Source organism: Trichechus manatus, unplaced genomic scaffold (genome assembly GCF_000243295.1).
Source record: "Trichechus manatus latirostris isolate Lorelei unplaced genomic scaffold, TriManLat1.0 scaffold00073, whole genome shotgun sequence".
Classification (NCBI taxonomy): Eukaryota; Metazoa; Chordata; class Mammalia; order Sirenia; family Trichechidae; genus Trichechus; species Trichechus manatus.
In genome coordinates, this window is record NW_004444009.1 from 9,559,697 (window position 1) to 9,586,029 (window position 26,333).

A 26,333-nucleotide genomic window follows, 5' to 3' on the forward strand; every position below is an offset into this window, starting at 1 on the left:
GCGTGCGCGCGCGCTTGAACCACCAGCCTTTAGGTTAGCAGCCGAAAGTGGTGACTTTAATTTAATTTACTCAAATATTTTAGTTTAAATCTACCATTTCACTTAATGATTTCTCATTTTCTTGCTCCTTTTAGTTTATTTTCCTCTTGTTTAAATCTCTTTTTGTTTTGGATTGTCTGATTTTCATAATTCCATCTTCCCCCGTTTTACTAGTTTCAAAGTTATACGTTGTTTCTTTTGACCTAGTTCTTTACCTTGAAACTGCAGTGTGTACATTTATCAAAGTCTAAATTTAATCAATATCATTGTCCACTGCCTAGTAATATTAGACCTCTTAAAAACTTCATTTTTCCCTTTCCTTCCCCCTGTAATTATTGTACATTTTAATTCTTTCTATTTTCTTACCCTGCCAAATAGTGTATATATGTAGTCAGTGTTTTAGGTTTACCCGACTCTTGTACACCACTTTCTCTATTCTTTTTTTTAATTCTTGCGTCTCACATTCCATCTTGATTCACTGTCATTGCCTGATGTTTATTTTTTATGAATCTCCTTAGTGCAAGTCTACTGGTAATGATTTTTGTTTGTCTATAAATATCTTTATTTTGCCTTCATTCTTGAAAGCTATTTTTGCTGCATATAGCATTTTATGTATAGGTTGCCAGTTACTTGCTGCTGTGTTAGCACATTACCTTTTTGCCCTTAAGAGGCCAACAGACTTTCTGTTACTCTCTTGAAGGTATCCTTTGTTTTCTGATTATTTGTAAGCTTACCTCTTTTTTTCTTTTCAATTTATGGATTGTGTGTTTCAATCCGTAATCTTGCCAAATATTGCTTCGGTTGCATTCTTTCTTTCTCTGCTTCTGGAACTCCAGTTAGATGTGTATGTTAGATTTCTTTATTCCATGCTCCATATCCCTTAACTTCTGTATTTCCCATTTTTAAAATTCAGAATGCAAAACAGAGAGACGATTTCTCTGACCAAGCTCAGTTCACGAATATTCTCTTCATTTGTCTAAGCTGTCATTAAAACCCGTCCATAGTGTTTTAAATTCTAGTTATTTGAATTATTTTCAGTAACTTTCATTTTGCTCTTTTAAAAATTTACCAGACCTCTTCTTTTAAAGCTTTCTATTTTGAGATATAAAATTATAGATTTATAGGAAGTTGCCCCAGAAAAGTACAGAGCAGTCCTGTGTACTCGTCACCCAGTTTTCCCTAATAGTTAATAGCTTACATAACCGTAGTACAAAACCTAAGAAAGGAAATTGACACTGATAGAATGTGTTCATATAGTTCTGTGCCATTTTATCACGTGTAGATTTGTGTAGCTACCACTGACATCAAGATACAGAACTATTCCATCAACAAACAGATCCCCACCTTTTTAATAGTTGCCTGAATATGTTTTGGCTTATATTTCATTCTTTAAATATAGTATACATGGGTATTTTGCCTCTGTTAGTACATGTTTCCCTGTTTCTGATTCTTATTCAGGGAGCCATGTTTTCTTATATGTATGGTTATTTTATTTTATTTCTTTTTAAAAGATTTTATTAAAGGTCTCTACAGAGCAACATCCACACTCCAGATCCAGTTGCCAAGGAGACCCTATTACACAGTGGGGACTGGCTAGGGCATCGCAGGTGGCTCTTCTGTTCTGAGATTGGAGTAGTGAGTAGTACCTTATCTTTGGGTTCTACAGTGCTCACATGGTTAGGTGGGGGCTTCTTAGGGCCAGTCTTACCACTCGGGTCCCAGGCCAGCATGATCTTCACTTCGATGCCAGTACAACCCATTCTGAGCAGCACATGGCCCACAGCCATGTCAACATAGTAGTTAACGGCGTCCCCACTGTGGATCATCAGGCCATGCACAAATTTCATGGATTTAGCCCTCTGTCCTTGGAGTTTCCCAGACACCACGATCTCGCAGCCCTTGTGTCAACTTTCTATGATGAACCACAGCACACTGTAGTGGGCCCTCTGCACGGCAAGCCCTCCTAGGAGTTCGTAACGCAGAGACTCTGCTTGGGCAATGGCACACAGACCTCTTGTAGCCACCTTTTCAGCATAAAGCTCCACACTACCCTCAGGGAAGCCAAACCTCTTCTGAACTACAGTGAAAAATTCCTGTATTCACTAGCCCTTCTCACCAAGAGCATTCTGTATTCTGGTGGCTTGGATAATGATTTCTATTCTGATTGGTGTAACTCGAACTTCAACCATCTTCAGCCAGTTCCCGTGTGAGAAACTCATTCAGTTCAGCTTTGAAGATGGCATCACTGACAACTTCCTCTTATTAGTAATGTGCATAGTCATCTTGCCGGCTGCGCGCTGCTGAAAGGAGAGCATGTATGGTTAATTTTAACTATGAACTTACTTTCTGCTGAAAGGAAAGCATGAATGGTTAATTTTAACTATGAACTTGTTTTTCTCGGCAAATTACATCTAAAGTTAAGCTGCTTTCCTCAGTAGAGGATTGGATATCCTTTTGCCAGGTGCATAGAAGCACTACGAGTTTGAGACCATGAAATTTCCAGAATGAAGTTGTTTTGGACACCTAGATGGTGCACTTGGTCTAAAAATACACGTATGGAGTGCTTTGTGGCTGCATCTCCAAGGAATCCCTCCTCTGCTCTTCCACAACACGATTGTAGTTTTCCTTTTGTCCCTTAGAGGTATTAGAGGAGCAGGGTACTCTTATTATACCTTTATACAGAGATTATAGCACTTTGGGATCTCTGCTTTCTGATGACATAGGTATGCACCTGTGAAACCATCATCACAGTCAAAATAGTGAACATATCATTCATAGAACTTTCATCTGCTTATTTAAAATACTTTTGCTGGTTAAATAATTCTAGGCTCACAGTTTTCTGTACTACTTTAAAGATGTTTACTCCACTGTCTTGTGGCTTGCATTATTTCCAGTGAGAGGTCTGCTGTTCTTTTTTTCCTTTGTAGATATCTTTTTTTCCTCTCCTAGCTTTTAAGATTTTTCTCGTTATCACTGGTTTTCAACAGATTGACTCTGATACACAGGCAGTCCCCATATTATGAACGAGTTCTGTTCTTAAGTCTGTCTTTAAGTCGTATTTGTAGGTAAGTCGGAACAGTGGGGTACAGTTGGTATCTAACGTCAGTTAGTCAAATGTTTGTCTTAGTATATAGTGTACCTTTCTATGTGATGGTTAAGGTTGATTGTCAACTTGGCTGGGCCATGATTCTCAGTGGTTTGGCAGTTATGTAATGTAATTTGGCAGTTATATAATGATGTAATCACCTCCATGATGTGATCTGATTTGATCAACCAATCACTTGTAAGGGGAGAGTCCTTGGGGGTGTGGCCTGCATCCAATATATAATTTATTTGGTTGGTTCACTGAAGCATGGATTACACGGTGGCCTACACTGAATCAAGTTGAAGTGTCAGACTTGCCTTGCTATACTATAGAAGAAGGTATCCAAAGGCTTAGGGAAGTGGGCATTCTAGAGTGGATTTATCAGGTGAGACTCACGGCCCCACACATGGGGTGCCCAGAGGACACACCTTTTACCACAGTGGTGAAGAACAAGAGAAACCCAACATCCTTGAAGACTGCTTTGATTGCTATTTTATGTAAGTCATATTTGACAGTGGGAGCTGTCCTAACTGAATTAAGACACCAACTACATTGGGGCTGACTGGACCCTGTTGTGGCAGGGGTCAAGTGGTGGCACTTAATTGACAAAGACAGGGTGGTTGTGGTTACCGTAATGGATATCAGAGTGAAAGCACTAATCAGAATAGTCTGACTCGTATGGACTCGATGTTGGCTATTTAGTCATGGTGTCCCTAGGAGTGAAATAGATGGCCAGTCACTAAATACATACTTGATCTGTACAAACAGAAGAATTCTAGGTCAAATGAATGGCAGTCTAACTTGAATCACCAGAGTAGAGAGTCAGGGCCCCACAGTGAAACCCCAGACTTGAGCCAGTTTACAGACCCACAAGCCCTTGAATGATGGGGAGGCCAGGTCCCCTAGAGGAAGCACCCCATTGCAGTACCAAAAATTTATATTGTTGATCTGTCAGCCTTCTTCAAAGGGATCTATGGCTTTTTATGATGGTGACTGTTCATTGGGGAATAGGAAATAATCACACTTTTTGAGGATTATTGGACACTGGCTCTGAACTGACATCAATTCCAGGAGACCCAAAATGTCACTGTGGCCCACCAGTCAGAGTAAAGCATACAGAGGTTAGGTTATTAATGGAGAATTAGCTCAAGTCTGTCTCACAGAAGGCCCAGTGGGCCCCTGAATCCATCTTGTAGTGATTTCCCCAGTTCCAGAATGCAAAATTGGAATAGACATACTCAGCAACTGGCAGAATCCCCACATTGGTTTCCTGACATGTGGAGTGAGGGCTATTATGGTAGGAAAAGCTAATGGAAGCCATTAGAACTGCTTCTACCTAGGAAAATAGTATACCCAAAGCAATACCACATTCCTGGTGGGATTGCAGAGATTACTGCCACCATCAGGACTTGAAGGATGCCGGAATGGTGATCCCCACAACATCTCTATTCAATTCACCTGTTTAGCTGGTGCAAAAAACAGAAGGAATTTGGAGAATGACCATGGATTATCGTAAACTTAACCAGGTGGTGACTCTAGTTGCAGCTGCTGTTCTAGATGTGGTTTCATTGCTTGAGCTAATTAATATATTTCCTGATACCTGGTATGCAGCTATTATTCTGGCCAATGCCTTTTTCTCAATTCTGGTTTCTAAGGAACACCAGAAGCAGTTTGCCTTCAGCTGGCAAGGCCAGTAATGCACCCTCATTGGCCTACCTCAGGGGTATATCATCTTTCCAGCCCTATGTTGTAATTTAGTCCGCAGGGACCTTGATCACCTTTTCCTTCCACAAGACATCACACTGATTCATTACATTGATTATATTGTGCTGATTAGACCTGTAAATAAGAAGTGTCAGTGAGCTGGACTTACTGGTAAAACATTTGTGTGCTGGAGGGTGGGAAATTAATCCCATAGAAATACAGGTGCATTCCACTTCAGTGAAATTTCTGAGTGTCCAGTGATGTGGAGCATGTAGAGAGATTTCTAGAGTGAAGGATATGTTGGATATGTTGTTGCATCTTGCGCCTTCTGCAATTAAAAAGGAGGCACAACGCCTGGTGGGCGTCTTTGGATTTTGGAGGCAACGTATCCCTCATTTGGGTGTGCTGCTCTGGCCTGTTTATCAAGTGACTCAAAAAGCTGCTAGTTTTAAGTGGGGCCCAGATCAAGAGAACGTTCTGCACACAGGTCCAGGCTGCTGTGCAAGCTGCTCTGCCATTTGGACCATATGATCTGGCTGATCCAATGGTGCTTGAAGTGTCAGTGACAGATAGAGATCCTGTTCAGAGTCTTTGGCAGGTCCTTGTTCGTGAATCACAGAACAGACCCTTAGGATTTTGGAATAGAATCCTGCCATCCTTTGCCAATAACTACTCTCCGTTTGAGAAACAGCTTTTGGCTTATTACTGGGCCTTAGGAGAGACTGAACACTTAAGCATGGCCCACCAAGTCACCATGCGACCTGAGCTGCCCATCATGAACTGGGTGTTTTCTGACCCATAGAGCCATAAAGTCGGACATGCACAGCTGCATTCCATCATTAAATGGAAGTGCTATACATGAAATCGGACCTGAGCAGGACCTGAAGGCACAAGTAACTTATGTGAAGAAGTGACCCAAAAGCCTATGGTCTCCACTCCTGTCACATTACCTGCCCTCTCCCAGTCTGCACCTATGGCCTTATGGGGAGTTCTTTATGATCAGTTGACTGAAAAAGAAAACTTGCGCCTGGTTTTAACATGGTTCTGTGCAATATGCAGGCATCATTTGAAAGTGGAGAGCAGCACCACTGTAACCCCTGTCTGAGACCTCCCTGAAGGACAGTGGTTAAGGGAAATCTTCCCAGTGGGCACAACTTCGAGCAGTGCACCTGGTTGTTCACTTTACTTGGAAATAGAAATGGTCAGATGTGTTACCGTATACTGATTTGTGGGCTGTGGCCAGTGGTTTAGCTGGATGGTCAGGGACTTGGAAGGACTATAATTAGAAAATTGGTGTCATGGAGGTATGGGGAAGAGGTATGTAGATAGACCTCTCTGAATGGGACAAGGAAGTGAAAATATTTGTGTCTCATATGAATGCTCACCAAAGGGTGACCTCATCAGAGGAGTATTTTAACACCAAAGTGAATAGGATGTTGTATTCTGTGGAGCCAGTCACGCTCTTTCCCTAGCCATTCTTTTCATTGCTCAAAAGCTAATGAACAAAGTGGCCATGGTTGCGAGGATGAAGGTTATGCGTGGGCTCAGCTATGTGGACTTCCACTCACCAAGGCAGACTTGGCTACAGCCACTTCTAAGTGCCCAGTCTGCCAGCAGCAGAGACCAACACTGAGTCCTCGATAGGGCACCAGTCCTCGTGGTGATGAGCCAGCAACCTGGTGGCAGGTTGATTACATTGGACTGCTTCCAGCATGGACAGGACATCATGTTCTTACTGGAATAGACACTCTGGATGTAGATTTGCCTCCCCTACGCACAATGCTTCTGCCAAAACTACCGTCTGTGGACTTACAGAATGCCTTTTCCAACATCATGGTATCCTACACAGCAACGACTCGGATTAAAGAACTCATTTCACAGCAAATGAAGTATGGCCACAGGACCATGCTGATGGAATTCACTGGTCTTACCATGTTCCCCATCATCCTGAAGCAGCTGGCTTGATAGAACAATGGAATGGCCTTGTGAAGACCCAATTACAGTGCCACCTAGGTGACAATACCTTGCAGGTTTGGGCAGTATTCTCCAGCAGGCTGTATATACTCTAAACCAGCATCCAAATATGGTGCTTTTTTTCTCCCGTAGCCAGGATTCATAAGTCCAGGAATCAAGGGTTGGAAATGGGAATGGCAGCACTCACTATTACCCCTAGCGACCAACTTCCAGAATTTTTGCTTCTTGTCTCTATGACCTTAAGCTCTGTTCTCAGGGGAGGAGTACTCCCACCAGAAGACACAAACTGATTCCTTTGAACTAGAAGTTAAGAATGTCATCTGGCCACTTTGGGTTCCTTGTGCCTCTGGATTAACAGGCAAAGAAGGGAATTATTTTATTGGCTGATGTAATTGAGCTTGATTACCAAGGGGAACTTGCAGTGATATTATATAATAGAAGTAAAGAAGAGTATGTCTGGAATATAGGGGATCTCTAAGGACATCTCTTAGTACTACCATGCCCTGTGATGAGAGTCAGTAGAAAACTACAGCAACGCAATTCCAACATGATTACTAATGGCCCAGACCCTTCAGGAATGAAGGTTAGGGCCACCCCATTAGGCAAAGCACTACAACCCAGCTGAGGTCCTTTCTGAGGTTAAAGGGAATACAGAATGGATGGTGGAAGAAGGTAGTTCTAAACACCAGTCACTACTGCATGACCAGTTGCAGAAATGAGGTTTGTACTTGTTATGAGTATTCTTTCCTTGTATGTGTCCATCAGATATTTTTGTTTTCTTCGCTCATAAAATATAAACTGTAAACAGGGCTAGCGCGTTTTCAGTTGTATGCATGTTGTATCATGTTAGGCCAAGTATGACTTTGTAATTGTCTTTATTTAGAGATTTTGTATGATTAAAGGAGATGTATATAGGTGGTGGAAACCCTGGTGGTGTAGTGGTTAAGAGTTCAACTGCTGACTGAAAGGTCAGCAGTTTGAATCCACCAGGCACTCCTTGGAAACCCTCTGGGGCAGTTCTACTCTGTCCTATAGGGTTGTTATGAGTTGGAATTGACTCGATGATAATGGGTTTTTTTGTTTGTTTGTTTGTATAGGTAGTAAGTTGACAAGAGGATGGACTGTGATGATTAAGATTGTGTGTTAACTTGGCTGGGCCATAATTCTTAATCGTTTGGCAGTTATGTAATGTAGTTCGGCAGTTGTGTAATGATGTAGTTTGGCAGTTATATAATGACGTAGTCTCACAGTTATGTAATGATGCAGTTTGGCAGTTATGTAATGATGTCATCATCTCTATGATGTGATCTGATATTATCAGCCAGTGAATTGTAAGGGGGATTTCTTCGGGGGTGTGGCCTGCATCCAGTATATATGGATGTTCTGGCAAAGCTCACTGGTTTTGCTTGCTCTGGATCCTGTGTCTGGCTCATCATCACCTGACTTCCTGTTCTTGGAACTTGAACCAGCATCCTGCCTTATTGCCAGCTGATCTCAGGATTCATTGGCCTCTGCAGCCTCTCAGCCAGCAGCCTGCCCATCTGACCTGCCGATCTTGGATTCATCAGCCAGCCCCTGCAGCTGCGTGAGTTAGCAGAAGCCTTCATCCTAATGTCTGATCCACGTTCTTGGAACTTGCCAGCCTCTGCAACCTTGTGAGCCATTTCCTTGACATAAATATTTCTCTCTCTCTCTCTGTATATGTATGCTTCACTGGTTTTGCTCCTTTAGAGAATCCAGTCTAAGACAGTATGCATAAAAAACATTAAAGAAATACTTCCAGATACACTAAAACATCTTTAACATAATAAACGAAAACCAAACCCTCTGATGTCGAGTCTGTTCTGACTCATCGCTACCATATAGGACAGGGTAGAACTGCTCTGTAGTGTTTTGAAGGCTGTAAATATTTACAGAAGCAGACTGCCACATCTTTCTCCCATGTAGTGGCTGGTATGTTCAAACTGTTGACCCTTTGGTTAGCAATTGAGTGCTTTAACCACTGCACCACCAGTGCTCCCTAACATAATAATATAGTAATAATAACAATAATGTTTTGATAAGCATCACAAGTAGTGCCCATTTTTTATTACAAATCATTGTATGTACCTCGAATTTTTAATAGGCTTTATGGAGGTTGGTTCAAAATTGTGGATTGTAGGTAAGTTAGTTGTTCATAACCCGTGGACTGCCTGTACTTTAATATAGTTTTCTTAATATTTCTTTTGGTTAGGCATTGTTGAGCTTCTTAGATCTGTAGGTTTATAGTTTTCATTAAATTTGGAAAATTTTTACTCATAATTTTAATTTCCTCAAATATATTTTATCTCCTCTCCTTTTTTCTTTGGGGTCTCCAATTATACATGTATTAGGGTGGTTAAAGTTATCCCCCAACTCACTGATTCTTTGTTCTTTTTTTCAACCTTTTTTTCTCTCTGTGTTTCATTTTGGATTATATTAACTGCATTATAGACACTACTGAAGAAAAAATTAGTGAAGTTGAAGATACTAATAGAAACTAATGTCCCATTTTAGTAGTGAAGTCTTACATAACTCAGATGTCAAATGATGTTACTGTGCCCTTTGAGATTTAGTTAAAGATGGCTTTTGTTTCCTGTTTTATTTGTGAGAATTCTAATGCCTTCCCCAAGCTTTCCAGAATTCTCCACCCTTATAGATTCTTATCATTGTTGCTCAGAATTCCTACCCTTTGTGACTCTTCCTGAACTGTATATCATCTCTTGTGGCTGTGTTGTCTCCGCTCCATATGGAGTCTTAAAAGAGGAACATTGCCTCTGTGTTTTTTTTAAATTTAGTTTTGCAAAAACACTCTCAGAAGGTGTTTGTATGTAGAGTAGGCTTTTTGTTGTTGTTATTGTTGTTACAGGTTTTGGATGAAGGGGCTTTGCTTGTGACAGTGCAAGTTGTTTAAAATTACTGTTAAGAAGAACCATTATTATTCCTAAGTGCTTTGTGTGTTTTAACCAATTTAATTTTTAGACCAGTTTATATTTTACTAAAGAAGTAGTAAGACACAGAAGGTTGTTGAAATCATCCAACTATTATTGTGAAGCTAGTAACAGTAACAGTGTCATAGTGTTTCTCAAGGTTAAATGGGAATCTGTATAAGATACTTAGCACAGTGCCTGAAAACATAGTAAGCTCTGAAAAAAGGCTAGCTTTTGCTATGGATGGATTGATGTTTGGGATTTCCTTCAAAGTAATGTAGAGGATTGGGGGGGGCGGGGCATAGAGATAAACATGGCTATAAGTGTAGAATTTTTGAAGGTGGACGATAGGTTCAGTGGATTTCAACCTGTAGTATATGCTGATAATTTTACTTAATTTTTAGAAAATGAATAATGGAAAAAAAATTGACTCAGAATAACTTCATAATCAGCTTTAAAAAAATATTTCCGTAGATATTCAGTTTGGGTACAAACTAAGATGATATAGTTCCCTAGATGTGTCAGAGTAAAATTCTACCAGTTGTTGTTTATACTTACTGACAAGTATAGAATAATACTATACTTACTTGACAAATAGAGTAGCATCTCTATCTGTACAGCTCAGGATCTAATAAGCTCCTAAATGTACATTCAAAAGTTATAAGCTCAGTGATTGCCAACCTTTTATATATATACATATGTATATATATAAAAGGTTTTTATTATTTCTCTCCCATCATTTATTCACAAGCACACATTTTGCAAAACTTCTTGGCAGACTATTAAATACTAATTTATTTCTCAGTAATAAAAAACTGCATACAAGCATCCTGATGAATTCTAATCAAAATTGTATAACCAGTAGTATTAAAGTTATTATACTGAGTTTTTGTTATACTAGGCAAAAATTCAAAGTTTTCCTTAGCCTGTGCTAACTCATAATTATACATAATTTTTATTGAGACATTTTGGAATACTGGAAATAGCTCTTCGTGACTGTGGAGCCCATGTTAAGAATCACTACTTCATATGCAAGATTAAAATCTAAAGAATTTTTTCAGTATTCACACATTTAATCAAAATTATACTTAAGCTATTTACTGGCTCCTCTTCTTCCCTATTTCTAAAGTATTTCAACTCTATAATTTTGATAGTTAAAAGAGAAAACATAAGTTTATTTTGTTAGCTAAGAGAATCAGAGGTAGCTTGCTGTAAAAACAATTCCATATTGCTCCTTTGTTGTTCAAGTCAACAGAGACAAATACGATCTATCCACTCCTCTACCTCCGTCAATCCTTTGATGATTCACCATTATTTATTATCCAAGTTCAACCTCAGCAAAATGTACAGGACTCTCTAGCTTCTGGTACCTTCCTATTCCTGTATGTTCTTTTCCTAGTCCTAAAAATGACAGGTGGCTTCAGAACTTTGTACTTTTGTTCGTTCAGATATGTTTCCCTCCCTTGAAAGCCCTTACTTTTCTCCCAAGTTTGTCTCTCTAGAAAAAACTTACTCATCTTTTAACATCCAGTCCAGGTCTCAATCTTTATGTATAAGGGGTGAAAATGACAAATATTTTTACCCAGGTGTAGGAAAATAGTGTATTTTTGCTTACTTGTTGTTCACATGAATGCAACAAGGTATTTCTAGAAAAAGGATTCTAAAACATGTTTATTTGTCAGTGAGAAGAGAAATCTGTGCAAGGTAGATTTTATGAATTATGATCATTGAACTTCCTACCAGGTACCTCCTGTTTGCTGACATAATCAAACTTTGCTTTAGAAGGCCTTTTTTCTCACAGTTTAATGTTCTTTAAGTGAAAGTCGTAGCGTAGTATTCTCGTCTACTTTATTTTTACAGATTTAACATAGTAAAATTTAATTTTGAAAGTAGGGAAATCATGATATATGGAATAAATGAAATGTGCTCTTCAGTGAAGGAACAGTCTCTGGGTGCCCTTAGCAACAGTAGAACTTTTTAAAATTTGTCTTTTAAATTAAAACACCTATGCACTTTTTGTGCTTTTAATCAGTATCTTGTACAATTTATAATGTGCTTGACTTAACATTAAACCAAATGGCATAGTGGTTAAAATCTACCAGCAACTCCTTGGAAACCCTCTGGGACAGTTCTCCTCTGCCCTATAGAGTCACTATGAGTTGGAGTCAACTAGATGACAGCAGGTTTTGTTTAGACTTCACATTATGGACAGATTTTTTAAAAGAATTTTGCTTTAAAAAAAATTCTTAGTACACAAAAGCCTCAGTGGGAAGCTGTTCTTTGTAGCGCTGATCCCCATATTTGCTCTACACTTCTGCTTCTCCTGCTCTCCATTCTTCCTTTACCTCTTGAACCCTACCACTCAGCAAACTTCCCTTTATCTAGCCCAACTTTTCTTTATGTGTGCAGCTTCTCATAACCTTTCCTCTTCTCTTTGCCTTAACCAAGACCTCACTAAGACACAAACATCTAGATGCTCATAGTCTCTTTACCTCAGTTCCTGCATTTACCATAATGATTACAGTGTCCACGTGGCCAATTATAACTTTGTCAGCACCTTGATCTCCTCATTTTCAGTGACCTTTTCTTGACTGTACCTTAACTATGCATCCTATTATCAGTTCGTACCCTGGACCTTGCTGTAACTGGAGCCACATAACCTTTTAAATCGCCAAAGTTGCCACTTTCTCTGATAAAGCCCTTTATTCCAGCTTGTTTTTTTCAGCCATACCCTCCAGTACTGTACCCTGATCTCTCATCTGAGCTACTCTCAGAGTTCCAGCTCATCTTTCTCTTCTGCTGCCTTCTTCAGATCCATCTTATGTGTTTCTGTCTCATGATTTTTCTAGAATGTAATTCTGATTATCACACGCTGGGTAAAATTCTTCAATGGTTTCCCGTTACGTAGAGAATAAATTCTAAAAATTAGTATGATGTACCTGCCCCTTCATAATCTGGCTCTGGATTTTATTAGTTGTTGTCTCATATTGTAACCCTTGCATGATTTTTTTTGGCCATAGTTTCCCAGACATGCCACTGCACTTAGCATAGAATAATAATGTACTCACTTTGCTGTGAAGCTTTCCTTAGTGTTGAGGCAGACTTAGGCACTGTGTTTTTGTTGCAGATTGCATATATCTCCATCACAGTATGGTATCATTTCATATTTGTGCCTAATTCCTACAAAATATGAGCCATAATGGATTTTTTTTTACCCATGTATCCCTAGCATATAGAAGGAGCTAAAAAAATATTTGTTGATTTAATGAGTATTTACAAGGAGATAAAACGAGATAAAACTAGCAAAACCATTCTAGCTTCTTAGTAATCAAACAACTGTATATTTGAATTATAAAGTCTAAAGTTTCACTATTAAAACAAACAAATGAACAAACCAAACCCTTTGCTGCTGAGTCAATTCTGACTTAGAGCAACCCTGTAGGACAGAGTAGAACTACCCCATAGGGTTTCCAAATAGTGGCTGGTGGATTCGAACTGCCGACCTTTTGATTAGCAGCTAAGTGCTTGATCACTGAGCCACCAGGGCTCTAATTTTCAGTATTGTGATTAGAGAAAATCTTAACATGTACCACTCATGTTGACAAAGTTAAAATAGAACTAGGGTTGCTGATACTGTCAGTTGATACTACCCTTTTGGAAAGTTCGATAATACACAGCATATGGTACTGAAAAATTATTTCAGGTTATGATTATAAAGATAAAAAAGTCAGATGCAAAATTGCATGTACATTATGAGTACACTTGCATTTTAAAATGCATGATAAAAAGACTAAGGAACTACGTATACTTAAGTGATAGCAGTGATTTTGTTATGTTGAAACTATAGGTGATTTTCTCCACTTTAAAAATATTTTCTATAATGTGGTTGTATTTTCTAATTTAAAATGTATATAATTTACTCCATTCTTCGAAGCGTAAAAATAAAATGTAACCCTTAATCAAAACTTTGATGTAAGATTGCTCAAACATTTTTTTTTTCTCTTAAAATGACTTTTCTGGTCAGAGGAGAGGAATTGGCAGTTACAAGTGCAGATGGGGTAAGGTACTAGCGGCCGGCAGAGAGTTGATCCTTTAAATAAGGTTTCAGGATTGACTGATGCAGCTGTTTTTTCTTCATTTCCAAAATCTTTAGTTGCAGATTTTGTGTTCTAAATTCATTTTTTGTTCTGGCTTTAAGGTATCAGTTTTTAGAAGAAGCTTTTCAAAATCAGAAAGGTGCAATTGAGAATCTACTGGCTAAGCTTCTTGAAAAGAAGAATTATGTTCATTTTGCAGCTACTCAGGTGCAGAATAGGTAAGTGTGTTGCCTTAAAACCATAATTCTACTTTTAAGGATTGTTAAACACAAGTGGATCCAGTTTAAGTTTGTTTTCATACTAAATTGTATTAAACATCTATAGGAAACTTTTTTTTTTTTGGAGGGGGAAATTGGAGTATTTGTTAATTCAGCAAAATTTAATTGACCAAAATTTTGTCTACTCTTATAGGATGCATCTTTGAATATTTCATAATTATTAAGAGTCCAGTGTATGTGAGCTGTACTTCAGGTTGGAAAAAGAAACAAATACATAGAGAGTTGAATTATAAAATTTACACTAGAGACTGTGTGGAAGGCATCATATAGAGTATCAAGAGTAGTGGACAAATTTATTTCCCCATTTGTAAAACAAGCATTAAAAACACCACTTACCTTAGTAGCTTTATTATGAGGAGAAAACATAGTACTAATTCCTTAGCTGCTGCTGTTATTTTTATCATCATCATAGTCATCATTGTTATTATTTAAAAAGTATTCTATTTTGGCTCATTTATGAATAAATTAAACTTATTGACAGGGAGAGTGGGAGTACTTCCAATAAGAGAGCGTATGAACAAGATTAGGACTCTTCATCAAGAAAGACAAGTACTTGGAAGTGGCATAATTAAAACCTGTAAATTCATGGAGGTCTGAATAGGGTTATTATTTGTTTATTTTGCAGATTCACAGATACAGGGACTTTTAGGTACCTCTAGAATACTGAAATTCATTAAGATGATTAAAATGGCTAAGAAAATTAAATATTTGAATGAATGGATGGAAAATAGTGCTTTATACATTCATTAGAAAGTAAGGTAGTAGAACTTTTCATCCTAAGAAGTGATACCAAAAGAAAACAAAAGCGATTACAAATAAATATATAAATATATGTATTTATAAATATATAAAGTGATCATTAGTGGTTGGTTTTTATGGAAATCTCAATGTTTTAAGTTATAATGCTGGTATGTTTTGGTTGATGTTGGAGAGGATAGCTACGCCGTCTATAAATTATACATGGACATCCTTTCAGAGGAAGAATAGTGGGCTGATTCATTTGGCAGTGTATTTTTGTACATACTTTGTAATGTGTTCCTGAAGCTGTGTATAGAAATAGAATAAGAGGTTTATGTGTTATAAGATTGGAAGGAGTTGGAGGGATGGGGTTGAAGAGATTAGTGACTTCATTTCCTGAGCGCTTTAAAAAAAAAAAAAGTTAAAATCTGATTATATGTCCCCTTTTAGACCCATTTTTCAGTGGCCTATCTCCATAATTTTTTAAATGTACATTAATTTTTTCATCTTTCACAATTGAACACATAGTATACCTGCTTAAGGCCAGTGAACATCTGACTGAGGCTGTTTTCTACTTTCAGCATGTTTAATGATTTTCACCTTTGGCTCAGTCATGTTAAGTTTGAGACCTAGATTTTTCATCACTAAGTGGGATGGAGAGCACTTAGCAGTAACTATAGTTTGGGTACTTTTTAACTTACTGTAAATACATTTTTAGTTACAGGTCTAAAATGATGTTTTTAAAACTTGAATTTCATTTTTAAAATATGTTTTCCACTGACTTTAATAAGATAAAGGAAGAATTCAATAAAATTTTCAAATAATTGCCCATATAAGCACCGTGGTAACAGACAGAGGCAGTAGTACCAAAACCATGTTGTTCCCTAGAGAAAGGGCGTTGCTGTGACTCAAAGTGTATTAAAGGTACTCAGATTTGAATTTGGCAAATGAAAGGCAGTGTAGGGGTTGAAACTGTGAGTTATAGTTTGTACAGAAGTAGAATGTATGAAATTTGAAGGCTACCTGGTAATAGTTGTTGACATTTTGTGTATTTTTATTGGTGGGGTTCCCCCCTTCCTGTTTGCAACTGAAGCTTCCATAGCCATAGTGGGTGCTCCTAGCTATTTCTAAAACATCTTTTTTTTTAAAAATAGATCAAAAATGTTTTATGCCCTTAGCTTTGTACAATAGGAAACCATTTTGAGAAGATACTATGGAAGGGGGTATATCAGAGCCCACATTTGAAGTGGTTGCATTATAAATGCTTCTAAACTTAATTCCTATCCTTTCAAAAGATAATAATTATTGGTTGCAAGATTGTTCTTTTATACATTGTTCTCTGAAAGCATCAAGATTAAACAAAACAATGTGCCAGACTTGACACTCACCAGCAATTGCTGATGTCAAACATTTATATATCACATTCATGTCATTGACTTAAGGAAATTACCATTCAGATTTAATAAACCTGCCTTTATGAGCTTAATTTAAAATTACTATATATTAAATCCATTCTTTGTCTATATACATAACTTTTGTGGACCAAATTGAGTGGTCAGGTCTGCCAAAACATAAATCGTACCTTTTGACAATGCTTTATTTTAATTACTTGGTTAAGTAGCCAGTTGGATGAATTTCTGTAACAGTTGATGATTCAGAGACATAGGATAAATTGATAATCTAATGATGCATTTCTCTTATTCAGGATAAAAGAAGTAAATGAGACTAACAAACGAGTAGAACAGGAAATTAAAGTGGCCATTTTCACCCTTATCAATGAAATTAATAAGAAAGGAAAATCTCTCTTACAGCAGCTAGAGGTATGGTTCAAAGCCAAAAAACAAAAACAAAATAAAAAACTGCTTCTCTTGCTCTTTAGCTGTTTTAAATGTTTATTGAAAACTCTTTTAGGTGGGTTGGGGAGAGGGGTATGGAAATAAAGTAAATAAAAAATAAAACAAAAAAAATTTTTTTTTTAACATTTTCGGTTGGAAAGTAGATCGTTTTTTTTCTAGTTAGTTATTTTGCAGTCCAATTTTATAACATTGATTTTTAGCTCTATAAGGTAGGAGATAATGATGTCCTCTTGGGAATGAATGAATGATTACTAAAATGTAATGTAAAAGAAGATGAAGCAGGCCCCTTTGATTTTTCTTTCTTTTCCTAGGATGGGGAGCCTCAATTTAACTTTCCCATGTGAAAGCATATACTGAGCTTCTGCTTGACTCATTTGTGTGTTTCACTTGATTTTTAAAATATTTCCTTAGTTTTGCTTAAAATACTACTCATTTTGAAATTAATAAACTGTAAACTTATTGATAATTTTGTGATATTAGGGCTTTGTGTTCCATATTTTGAGATTAATATGTAGATATAAATTTCTGGATGAGAATTCAGTCAGTTTGTAAAATCCAAATTAATTTTAATCAAAGACTAGTCTCTACAGCCCACAGTTAATTAATTCTCAGCAAATTTTAAATGTGAATTTTTTGAGCAGTTCAATTTTTTAAAAAAAGAAGTTTCCCACTTGAAAATTTGGTGCTCTAAAGTAGGCTCAGATGCTATGGGATTATGTTTTATTCACCTCTGAATAATAATTTGAATTGTGTGAGTATTTAACGATTTAACTTCGTTACTGTTAACCTCAAATTTCCCCTAATAGATATTTTTCTGATCCGTTCTTTTATAGTATAGAACTATTAGGCGCTTAGTTACATACAAATGAAAGAAATTATGCCAGCACAATGTTACTTTTGAATTTCTGTGTTTTGAAATATATCTTTCCATTGAGGCACAATTGTGAGATTACTCTCATGTGTATTGTTAAAGTTGGGGGTCTCTTTCCTGTTGCATATCTAGTCAGTTGCGTTTAACTTTATGAGATTCCCCCACCTCCACCTGCCCCTTAAAAAAAAAAAAAAAGACAGTGGGATGGAAAGCACTTAGCAGTAACTATAGTTTGGGTACTTTTTAACTTCCTGTAAACATATTTTAGTTATAGGTCTAAAATAAAGTTTTCAAAACTTGAATTTCAAGATCTTTTGAATTAAAAGATGTCCCTTAAGGCTAAAATATATGTAAATACCTACTGATAAATCTCCTACATTATGATAATTTAAAAAATAAATGTTTTCTAGTGAAATATATTCCTAAACTTTTAAAACAGAGTATTTCCTAAACTTCATAAAGGGAAGATTTCCAGTGAAATTGTAAGCCAGACTTCTGTCTGTCGAATACTTTTATCCATTGAGTTACATTATAAAATAAGCAACTGATTTCCTTAGTAAAAAAAAAATTGTCCAGTAAACCAAGTTGAATTATTTCATGAAAGGGTTTAAGAAAGAGTTAAATAGGTTCTTTGGCATGCTGAATATCAAAGCATATACATAGGACATCACCCATGCCTTTTGTGGGGCTTAGTTCCCATAAAGCAGTTTATTTTTCCTTTGCAGTATTTTCCAAAATTTGGTCTTTCCTTTAGTCCTCACCTATTCCCTTGTTCTTTATGAACACCTGTCGTATCAAAAGCGTCCCTAACTGTACTCTCAGAGCTCTGGAATTCATCTTTTCATTTTGTCTTAAGTATTTAAAAGATAAGATGTAACTTCAGCCTCACGCCTGACCAATAGATGGCACTGGTAACACAAATTTTCTTTGGCCTGAAACGTTTCAAAGTGCAGTAAGTTACATAAAATTATTTCTAAAGGTCAGCTCATTATCCATAAACTCTGTATGTTGGATTAACCTAATGGCAAGGCAGTAGTTTAGACATTTCATCTTCTGAAGGAAAAGAGACATCAACTAACACTAATTTATATGTGGAATGTCTTTTTTAGCATAGAGAACTAAGTTTTAGTCCCACTTTTGACAGTGACTTTTCCTATGATCATAATTGAACCCATTGCCGTCAAGTCGATTCCGGCCCGTAGCGACCCTATAGGACAAAGTAGAACTGCCCCAATAGGGCTTCTAAGGAGCAGCTGGTGGATTATGAGCTGCCGACTTTTGGTTAGCAGCCAAATGCTTAACCACTATGCCTCTGTAGGCTGATCAAATAATCAGAGTTTGTCAATTTACCCAGTTTTTAAAGAAATGTAGGTATTGTGTCCATTTGTGATAACAACTTTGAGTGTATTTTTTTTTTTTGTATAGAATTCTTCAGTGAAGCTCTTGTTTTGTTTCAGAATGTTACAAAAGAAAGACAGATGAAGTTAATACAGCAGCAGAATGACATCACAGGTCTTTCCCGGCAGGTGAAGCATGTTATGAACTTTACAAACTGGGCAATTGCAAGTGGAAGCAGCACGGCACTACTGTACAGCAAGCGACTGGTGAGACAAGTAGCATCTTTTTATCCCCATAAAATTGACTTTAAGACATTATTTACATTCAATAAACTGCAGTTTTAAAGTGTAGAATTTGAGTTTTGACAAATGTAACTACCACCACATTATGATACAGAAAATTGCCGTCACCCCCAAGTTTCCTTGTGCCCTACTGTAGCCAGTTCTTCCCTCTACCCCCAGCCCTAGGCAGCCAATGATCTGCTTTCTGTCATTTTCTAGAATTTCATATAACGGCATCATGTAGTATGTATTTTTTGAATATACCTAGTATCTTAATGTAATTTATTACTAGAGATGGCAGAAGTTCAAGCACGTGTGGTTGATTGTTAATTTAGATAGTCTTTTAAACACTCACTAATAGCATCTTACCTGAGATTGAGCTTTTATGCCTTTACCTTGTATGTTTCTCAATGAGTATTTAAGACTAATGTGTATTTTTCCCTTTAAGATTACTTTTCAGCTGCGTCATATTTTGAAAGCACGGTGTGATCCTGTTCCTGCTGCTAATGGAGCAATACGTTTCCATTGTGATCCCACCTTCTGGGCAAAGAATGTAGTCAATTTAGGTGAGAAATCATTAGTTTTATGAATATTATTTGGAATACTGAATTAGGAGGAGAAAGTATCTAAAGCAAATTTTTGATACTAAAAGTATCTAACTTTCACTTCACTTTAACATGTAAACTACTTGGAAAACAATATATTTTCCACTGGTAACTCTAGCTATGGTTTTGTATTGCCATGTCGTTACATCTTTAAGAAAGTTGAGAGTCTATAGTTTTTTTTGAATGTGTACCATTTCTAGCTTCTTCCTCACACCTTTGAAAATTGATATTGACTATTTCTCACAGAAATCTTAGCAAATGGTTCTTCATTCTCTGGAAGAATTTCTTAGATGCTTAGTAGTTTGTATATTAATTGTGCCAAATTGTCCACTAGAGGAGGACCTCTAGGATATTGATGTGTCTGGAAGTCATGTCCTCAGTAGTGTTTGAAAGGTAAGAGTAGCTCTTTTCACATGGATGAGAAACGGACTTTGCTTTTACTGCTCCACAGTGTGGACCTAAGGACCTTCGATGAAAGTTACAGGGAGACAGACAACAGCTCAGTTTAAAAAGAAAAAGAACTTCCCCACAATTAGAGCTGTCTATGAATTGAGTAAACTCACTTTCAAATTAATCAATTCCCCAACATTGGAAGTTGTAAAAGCAGAGACTGGATGGCCTTCTGTCAGGAAGTAATCTTTGTATAAAGGAAAAAAATTATGTTAAAAGTTGGCTATATCCTTAGACCAGGTGGGAATTAAAAATGGCTTTTACGTTTTTAAAGAGTTGTAAAAACAGGCAAGCAAACAAATGACAGAGATATTATGTAGCCTGCAAAGCCTAAAATATTTACTATCTGGACCTTTATAGAAAACATTTGTGAACCTCTGCCTTAGATCATACCTTCCTAAAGTTTGCCATCTATCCCTAGAAAGTAATGTGCTCCGTGAGAAACAAGGAAAATTGTCACTTACTTTTAGGGACATAAGTGTTTCAAGCATTCAGTATTTCCACAGAAGACAATTTTGTAGCAATGTAGTACTCTGCCCTACACATTTTGGTAATTAGAAGGCAGATGGAACCAGTATTAGCAATCTTGAGTACCCCTTGTCAGGGGAGAATTGATTTAGATCGAATAGATGGGCCTCCTCTAATAATATCTCTTTTTGCTCTTTAGTTTTCTGTACATATCTCTGTAAATAAAGAATAAGTGCAGCTAATATATTATTTTTATTACTCAAAAGTCGTTTATTGGCTTTATAATGTATTAGAAGTTCTCTGATAGTCATTATCTTTAAGCCTGACTCTCATCCCTGCTTTACTGTTGGAAGCTTTGATTGCTGACAGTTGGTAGAGGAAGTAGGAAAGGATAATGATTAATTCACAAGGTAGAGATGACTTAGCTAATTATATGCAAATTCTTCTCATTCTTTTAATCTTTCAGGTAATCTGGTAATAGAGAGTAAACCAGCTCCTGGTTATACTCCTAATGTTGTAGTTGGGCAAGTTCCTCCAGGGACAAACCACATTAGTAAAACCCCTGGACAGATTAACTTAGCACAGCTTCGACTCCAGCACATGCAGCAACAAGTGTATGCACAGAAACATCAACAGTTGCAGCAGATGAGGATACAGCAACCACCAGCACCTGTACCAACAACCACAACAACAACACAGCAGCATCCTAGACAAGCAGCCCCTCAGATGTTACAACAACAGGTGAGTATTGTGTCAATACATTACTGATACAAATTAGGAACATCTAAGTCTGTACTCTATCCTATATAAATGAGTTACACATTTCAAAGTTACTAGCAGAGTTATAGAACTCAGAGTTTATTAAATATTTGCTCTGAGTATGGTGGTGGATGGGGGAGAGGTATGAGGAGGGACCGTAAGTAAATATTTTTCATTGGAAACAAAACGAATTCACCAGTACTGTGGAGGCACACAAGTTTTCATCGCTCTTTCCCGAATCTGTTTTGTTTTCCACATATGATTGTGTCTTGGGCCAAAGAACCACTGTTTCTGCCTAAGATCTGTTATGTTCTTTGGTCATTTGTTCAACTCATTCCCTGTTTTATGTCTCTCCTACTGCCACCTCCCTCATCCAAATCAAACTGTCACTCCGGGGTGGGTTAGATTGTTAACATGCTTTAAGCACACACAGAGAGAAGGGATAGGGATATTTGGGAGTGATACACAAACTCTTTATAGCAATTACCTCCTGGGGATTGGGGCTGGAAATGAGGGGAATGGCTTACACTTTTTACTGTATACTCTTCTATGCTGATTGAATTTTTTTTAAAACCATGAACATTTTATAATGAAAGATAAATTTATAGACAAATATTATCAACTAAGTGCAATCTCTTCCTTTTATAGCCTCCAAGATTAATCAGTGTACAAACAATGCAAAGAGGCAATATAAACTGTGGAGCTTTCCAAGCCCATCAGATGAGAATGGCTCAGAATGCTGCCCGAATACCAGGGATACCCAGACACAGCGGCCCTCAATATTCCATGATGCAGCCCCACCTCCAAAGACAAGTATGCCTAGAGTTACATTTGTAAGAATCATACAATTTTAAAACTAAAGAAATCTTTTTCTTAATCAGTGGTGGTAGTGGTGGGGGTCGGGGGTCGGGTTAATTAACCCAGGAAAATACATTTACATGGAAAATTTGCATTAATAGGAGCTTCTTTGATCCCTTTAAACCTATCATATACTGTGGGTTGATAACCCCTAATCTAGTCCACTTTCTTCATTTTACAGTCTGAAAAATCTAACGTGCTGTTGATTTACCCACAGTCGCATGAGATAACAGTGAAATCAAGATTAGATTCTTAGTTTTGAGTGTGACTCTTCAATCCTAATGTATAAAAAGGAGTTTGAAAGTAATAGAGCTATGCTATTTGTAATTCTTTTTCTTTTGCTTCTCTCTATTCAAGTATTATTCCTTTTAGGATGTAGGTATGCCTAATTTTAGAAATAACTATTTAGAGACATGTTTTCTAATCTTTGTCTGAATAGTATATTTGCATAGGAGGTACAATTATAAAATGAGGCTAATTTTATGTAAGATTTGTAGTAGTAAAGTTAGTTTTATAATTCTTAGAATGGTGTTTCTGAAAGCATGCTTTAAAGACCCTCAGATTCACAGGTGGGGTTGAGGTGGGACTTGGGGCTTGTCAGAAATGCAGATTGTGAGCCATACCCACTGAATTAGAATTTTCAGGAAGGGAATACTGGGAAATACATAAACTTTTACTAATAAATCTTTCAGGTCAGCCTGCACACTAAGGTTTGAGAACCACTCTTTTAGAGCAGTGGCCCTTCAACTTTTTGACCCAAGTACCTCTGGAAGGGAGAGTCCCTGGGTGGTACAAACACTTAACACACTTGGCTGCTAACTTAAAGGTCAGAGGTTTCAGTCTACCTACCAGGCCTCAGAAGAAAGCCCTGGTGATCTACTTCTGAAAAATCAGCCATTGAGAACAGTTCTACTCTGACATACATGGGGTTGCTGTGAGTCAGAATCAACTGGATGGCAACTGGTTACCGACTTCTGAAAAATATGCACTCCCCCTGGTGGCGCAGTGGTTAAGAGCTCAGCTGCTAACCAATAGGTCAGCAGTTCAAATCCACCAGCCACTCCTTGGAAACCCTATGAGACAGTTCTATGGGGTCGCTATGAGTTGGAATTGACTCGATGGCAATGGGTTTGGTTTTGGTTTTTTTCACATTTTAAAGTTGACATTTAAAATTTCCGTTAGAAGTTTAAATCGTTGTAAAGGCCATAATTTCTAGCATATTGTAAATATTGACATTACAAAGTAAAACACTTAGATCATTCTTTTAAATGAATCCACCAGAATCCCAAATACCATACCAGGCTCGTTTTTACACTCCTTTTTATCCTTGAATTTATATTTCTCTTTTACTTCCTCTACAGAATTCTATCTTAATATATTTATGCTTGGAAGACTTATATAACAGCCTGTTGTAATTTTCTGCAGCAAAAATACTTCCATAAAAATATTTCTTTGTTAAATTTCCAGTAACAGTAGGACTATTAAGCTATAAAAATTTGTCTCTGGACTGAATTATCATTATGTTACTCCTGCACAGTTGTTTAAACAATATAAATATATTTACATGGTTTAAAAATACTAGAAAACTTGAGTTAAAAATTCTTTCATATATGCACATCTTTATGAGATAGATGGGGCCTTGTTTTCCCCTCCTATTCATTTATATACTTTTGTATCACTGATAACTTCTTATTGGAGTGAGTCAGGATTCAACATCAATTTTTATTACAGGTTTGTTTATTGGTTTTTGGTTTTCATGTGATGTTCATAAAACTTGTTCACAAAAATATGTATCTGTGAGTTAAAAGTTTTATTTTAGTGATATTCCTGCATTATTGGAATTTTGTCTAGGTTAGAAGCCATAAGTCAATGATCTATCAAAATTATTCAAAAAAATCTATCAATTGTTAGCTTTGTCAGGTCTTTCTTAATTTTTGTTGAGCATCAAGTATTGGAACCCACTAGAAGATTAGTTACCCAGGTTTTGGAGCCAGTCACTTTCTCAACACCCAACACCATTATTTCCAGTTGTATCTTTGCTTACCTTTCCAGGAGTTGTTTTCATCATGGGGAAATATGCTATAAGAAGATTAGAAATGAGTCAGGGCTGTGCTCTTTTTTTGTCACATGGCGAAAGGGTAATTGTGAAAGAAGCGGTAGAATTTGCAGACAATGGCACATTTTTAGGCAAACCAAGTTGTCTTTAGGAAAAAGTACATACGAAAGTTGAGAATCTGAACATTCATTTTCTCAACACTCTCTGCGTACCCCATTTGGAAGAAGGCAGAAGCTAGAGAATCAGACTATCCCACCACCTCAGAACGTTATCTTTAGACTTTAGGGTTGCCCCTACAGAAATCACTGAATATTAGCATTTTAAAATATTTTAAATGATTTATCTATATGTGTAGGTTCCTGAGTAGTGCAAACTGTCTGCACCCAACTATGTATAGTAATTTATTTTCCCCCAAAGATTTTTGTCTAATTATTGCAAATGATCCTCCTAATAATCCTCAAAATCAGACAAGTGAGGCATCGTTACCCCATTACTACATTACCGAGATATGATTTGCCCAAGCCACACAGTATTAGAGTCAGGAATTGATATCATATTTTCTTTCTGTAAATTCAGTATTCTTTCTGCCATATTAAGCTGCATTACACAATTATTTTTATTTAAAAAAGGGAAAAAGATAAAGAATCAAAGAAGAATATAGATAGCACAGTGGCTTTTTGGCCTGCTGTTTTAAAACTTGAGGGCTTCCAGATCATGTATTACATGCATCCTTGTTCTGAAATAAGGTATCACTAGGCCAGTTGACAGGTTGAAAAATTATTGGGAAGCCTGTTTTCCCCTAGATCATATACAAAAATGATCATTTACAAAAAGGCTAAGTTTGGCCTATTTTCTTTCTATGTAAGTTCCAGAAGGTCTACTTTGTTTTTGAGACACAGGTAATCCTTTATTAGAAATTCTTTTGAAGGTATAGTTCATATTGGGATATTCTGGCAGATCAAGTAATGAGAATGTCTTTTTTCCTAACAGCACTCAAATCCAGGGCATGCTGGACCCTTTCCTGTTGTATCAGTGCACAACACCACAATCAACCCAACCAGCCCTACTATAGCTACTATGGCAAATGCAAACCGAGGTCCCACCAGCCCATCTGTTACAGCAATAGAGCTTATCCCCTCAGTTACCAATCCAGAAAACCTTCCATCACTGCCAGATATTCCACCCATACAGGTTTGTACGTTTGCATGGTTTGTTTGAATGAGGTATTGAGAACTTCACATGAATTAGGAAGTTAGAATATGTATTTTTTTTTTTAAATCATGACCAGCATTTTTAAAGTTTCTAAAGAGTGAAATATACATATTTGAATTTTCATATGTTACTTGTGCCAAAACCAGCATTCCTTAATGTCTTAAAGTTGTAAGACACCAAATGTATGACTAGCAGATTATGAGACTGTCTAAACAAAGGTACAATAATGGATTAATGTCACCTTTGCTAATAGGCTAGTTCCTTCCTTTTTATCACCTGCCAAAAGGCAAACTTGTGTCAGATGAAGCACTCTTGGTGTGAGTTTGGAACCAGAGAACAGACCTACGACCATAATATGGTCAAATCGTTGTCATTCTTCTGTTAGGTCCACAAGGGATAGTCATCCCCTCATGCAAGCGGGTCGGGAAAAAGAAGGAAATAGGTTGGAAGGTTTAGCTCTCGGGGAACGTCTACTAAGAGGGGAAGTAAAGGTGAGGAGGAGTAAATGGAAGATTAAGGGCCTCACTCTGAGACCTTCTGTTCCCTTTCACCTGTGACATTTCCCTGATGAGAAATCTCTCTCATTGCCTTTTGAAATTTCAGAAATTCATTTGAATTAATAGGCATTTGATTTTTAAATGTAAATATAACCTGAGAGTTACACTTCATGAGTTACTAGGCATCAAGGGTCACCGTGGGAGCAAAGAATAGTGAAA

At 37.1% G+C, this 26,333-nt stretch overlaps 1 protein-coding gene and 1 pseudogene across 1 annotated transcript in view; one reads left to right on the top strand and one right to left on the bottom strand.

The window, feature by feature from the left end:
- TRIM33 (tripartite motif containing 33) overlaps positions 1–26,333 on the top strand; it is a 71,125-nt gene that overhangs the window by 14,606 nt on the left and 30,186 nt on the right. Inside the window, exons 5-11 of the mRNA XM_023734900.1 lie at positions 13,949–14,065; positions 16,569–16,683; positions 19,048–19,194; positions 19,658–19,775; positions 21,199–21,473; positions 22,140–22,304; positions 25,396–25,596. Coding sequence (XP_023590668.1) covers positions 13,949–14,065; positions 16,569–16,683; positions 19,048–19,194; positions 19,658–19,775; positions 21,199–21,473; positions 22,140–22,304; positions 25,396–25,596 — 1,138 coding nt within the window. The remainder of the gene's footprint in view (positions 1–13,948; positions 14,066–16,568; positions 16,684–19,047; positions 19,195–19,657; positions 19,776–21,198; positions 21,474–22,139; positions 22,305–25,395; positions 25,597–26,333) is intronic.
- LOC105756488 (40S ribosomal protein S3-like) lies at positions 1,615–6,945 on the bottom strand (annotated as a pseudogene).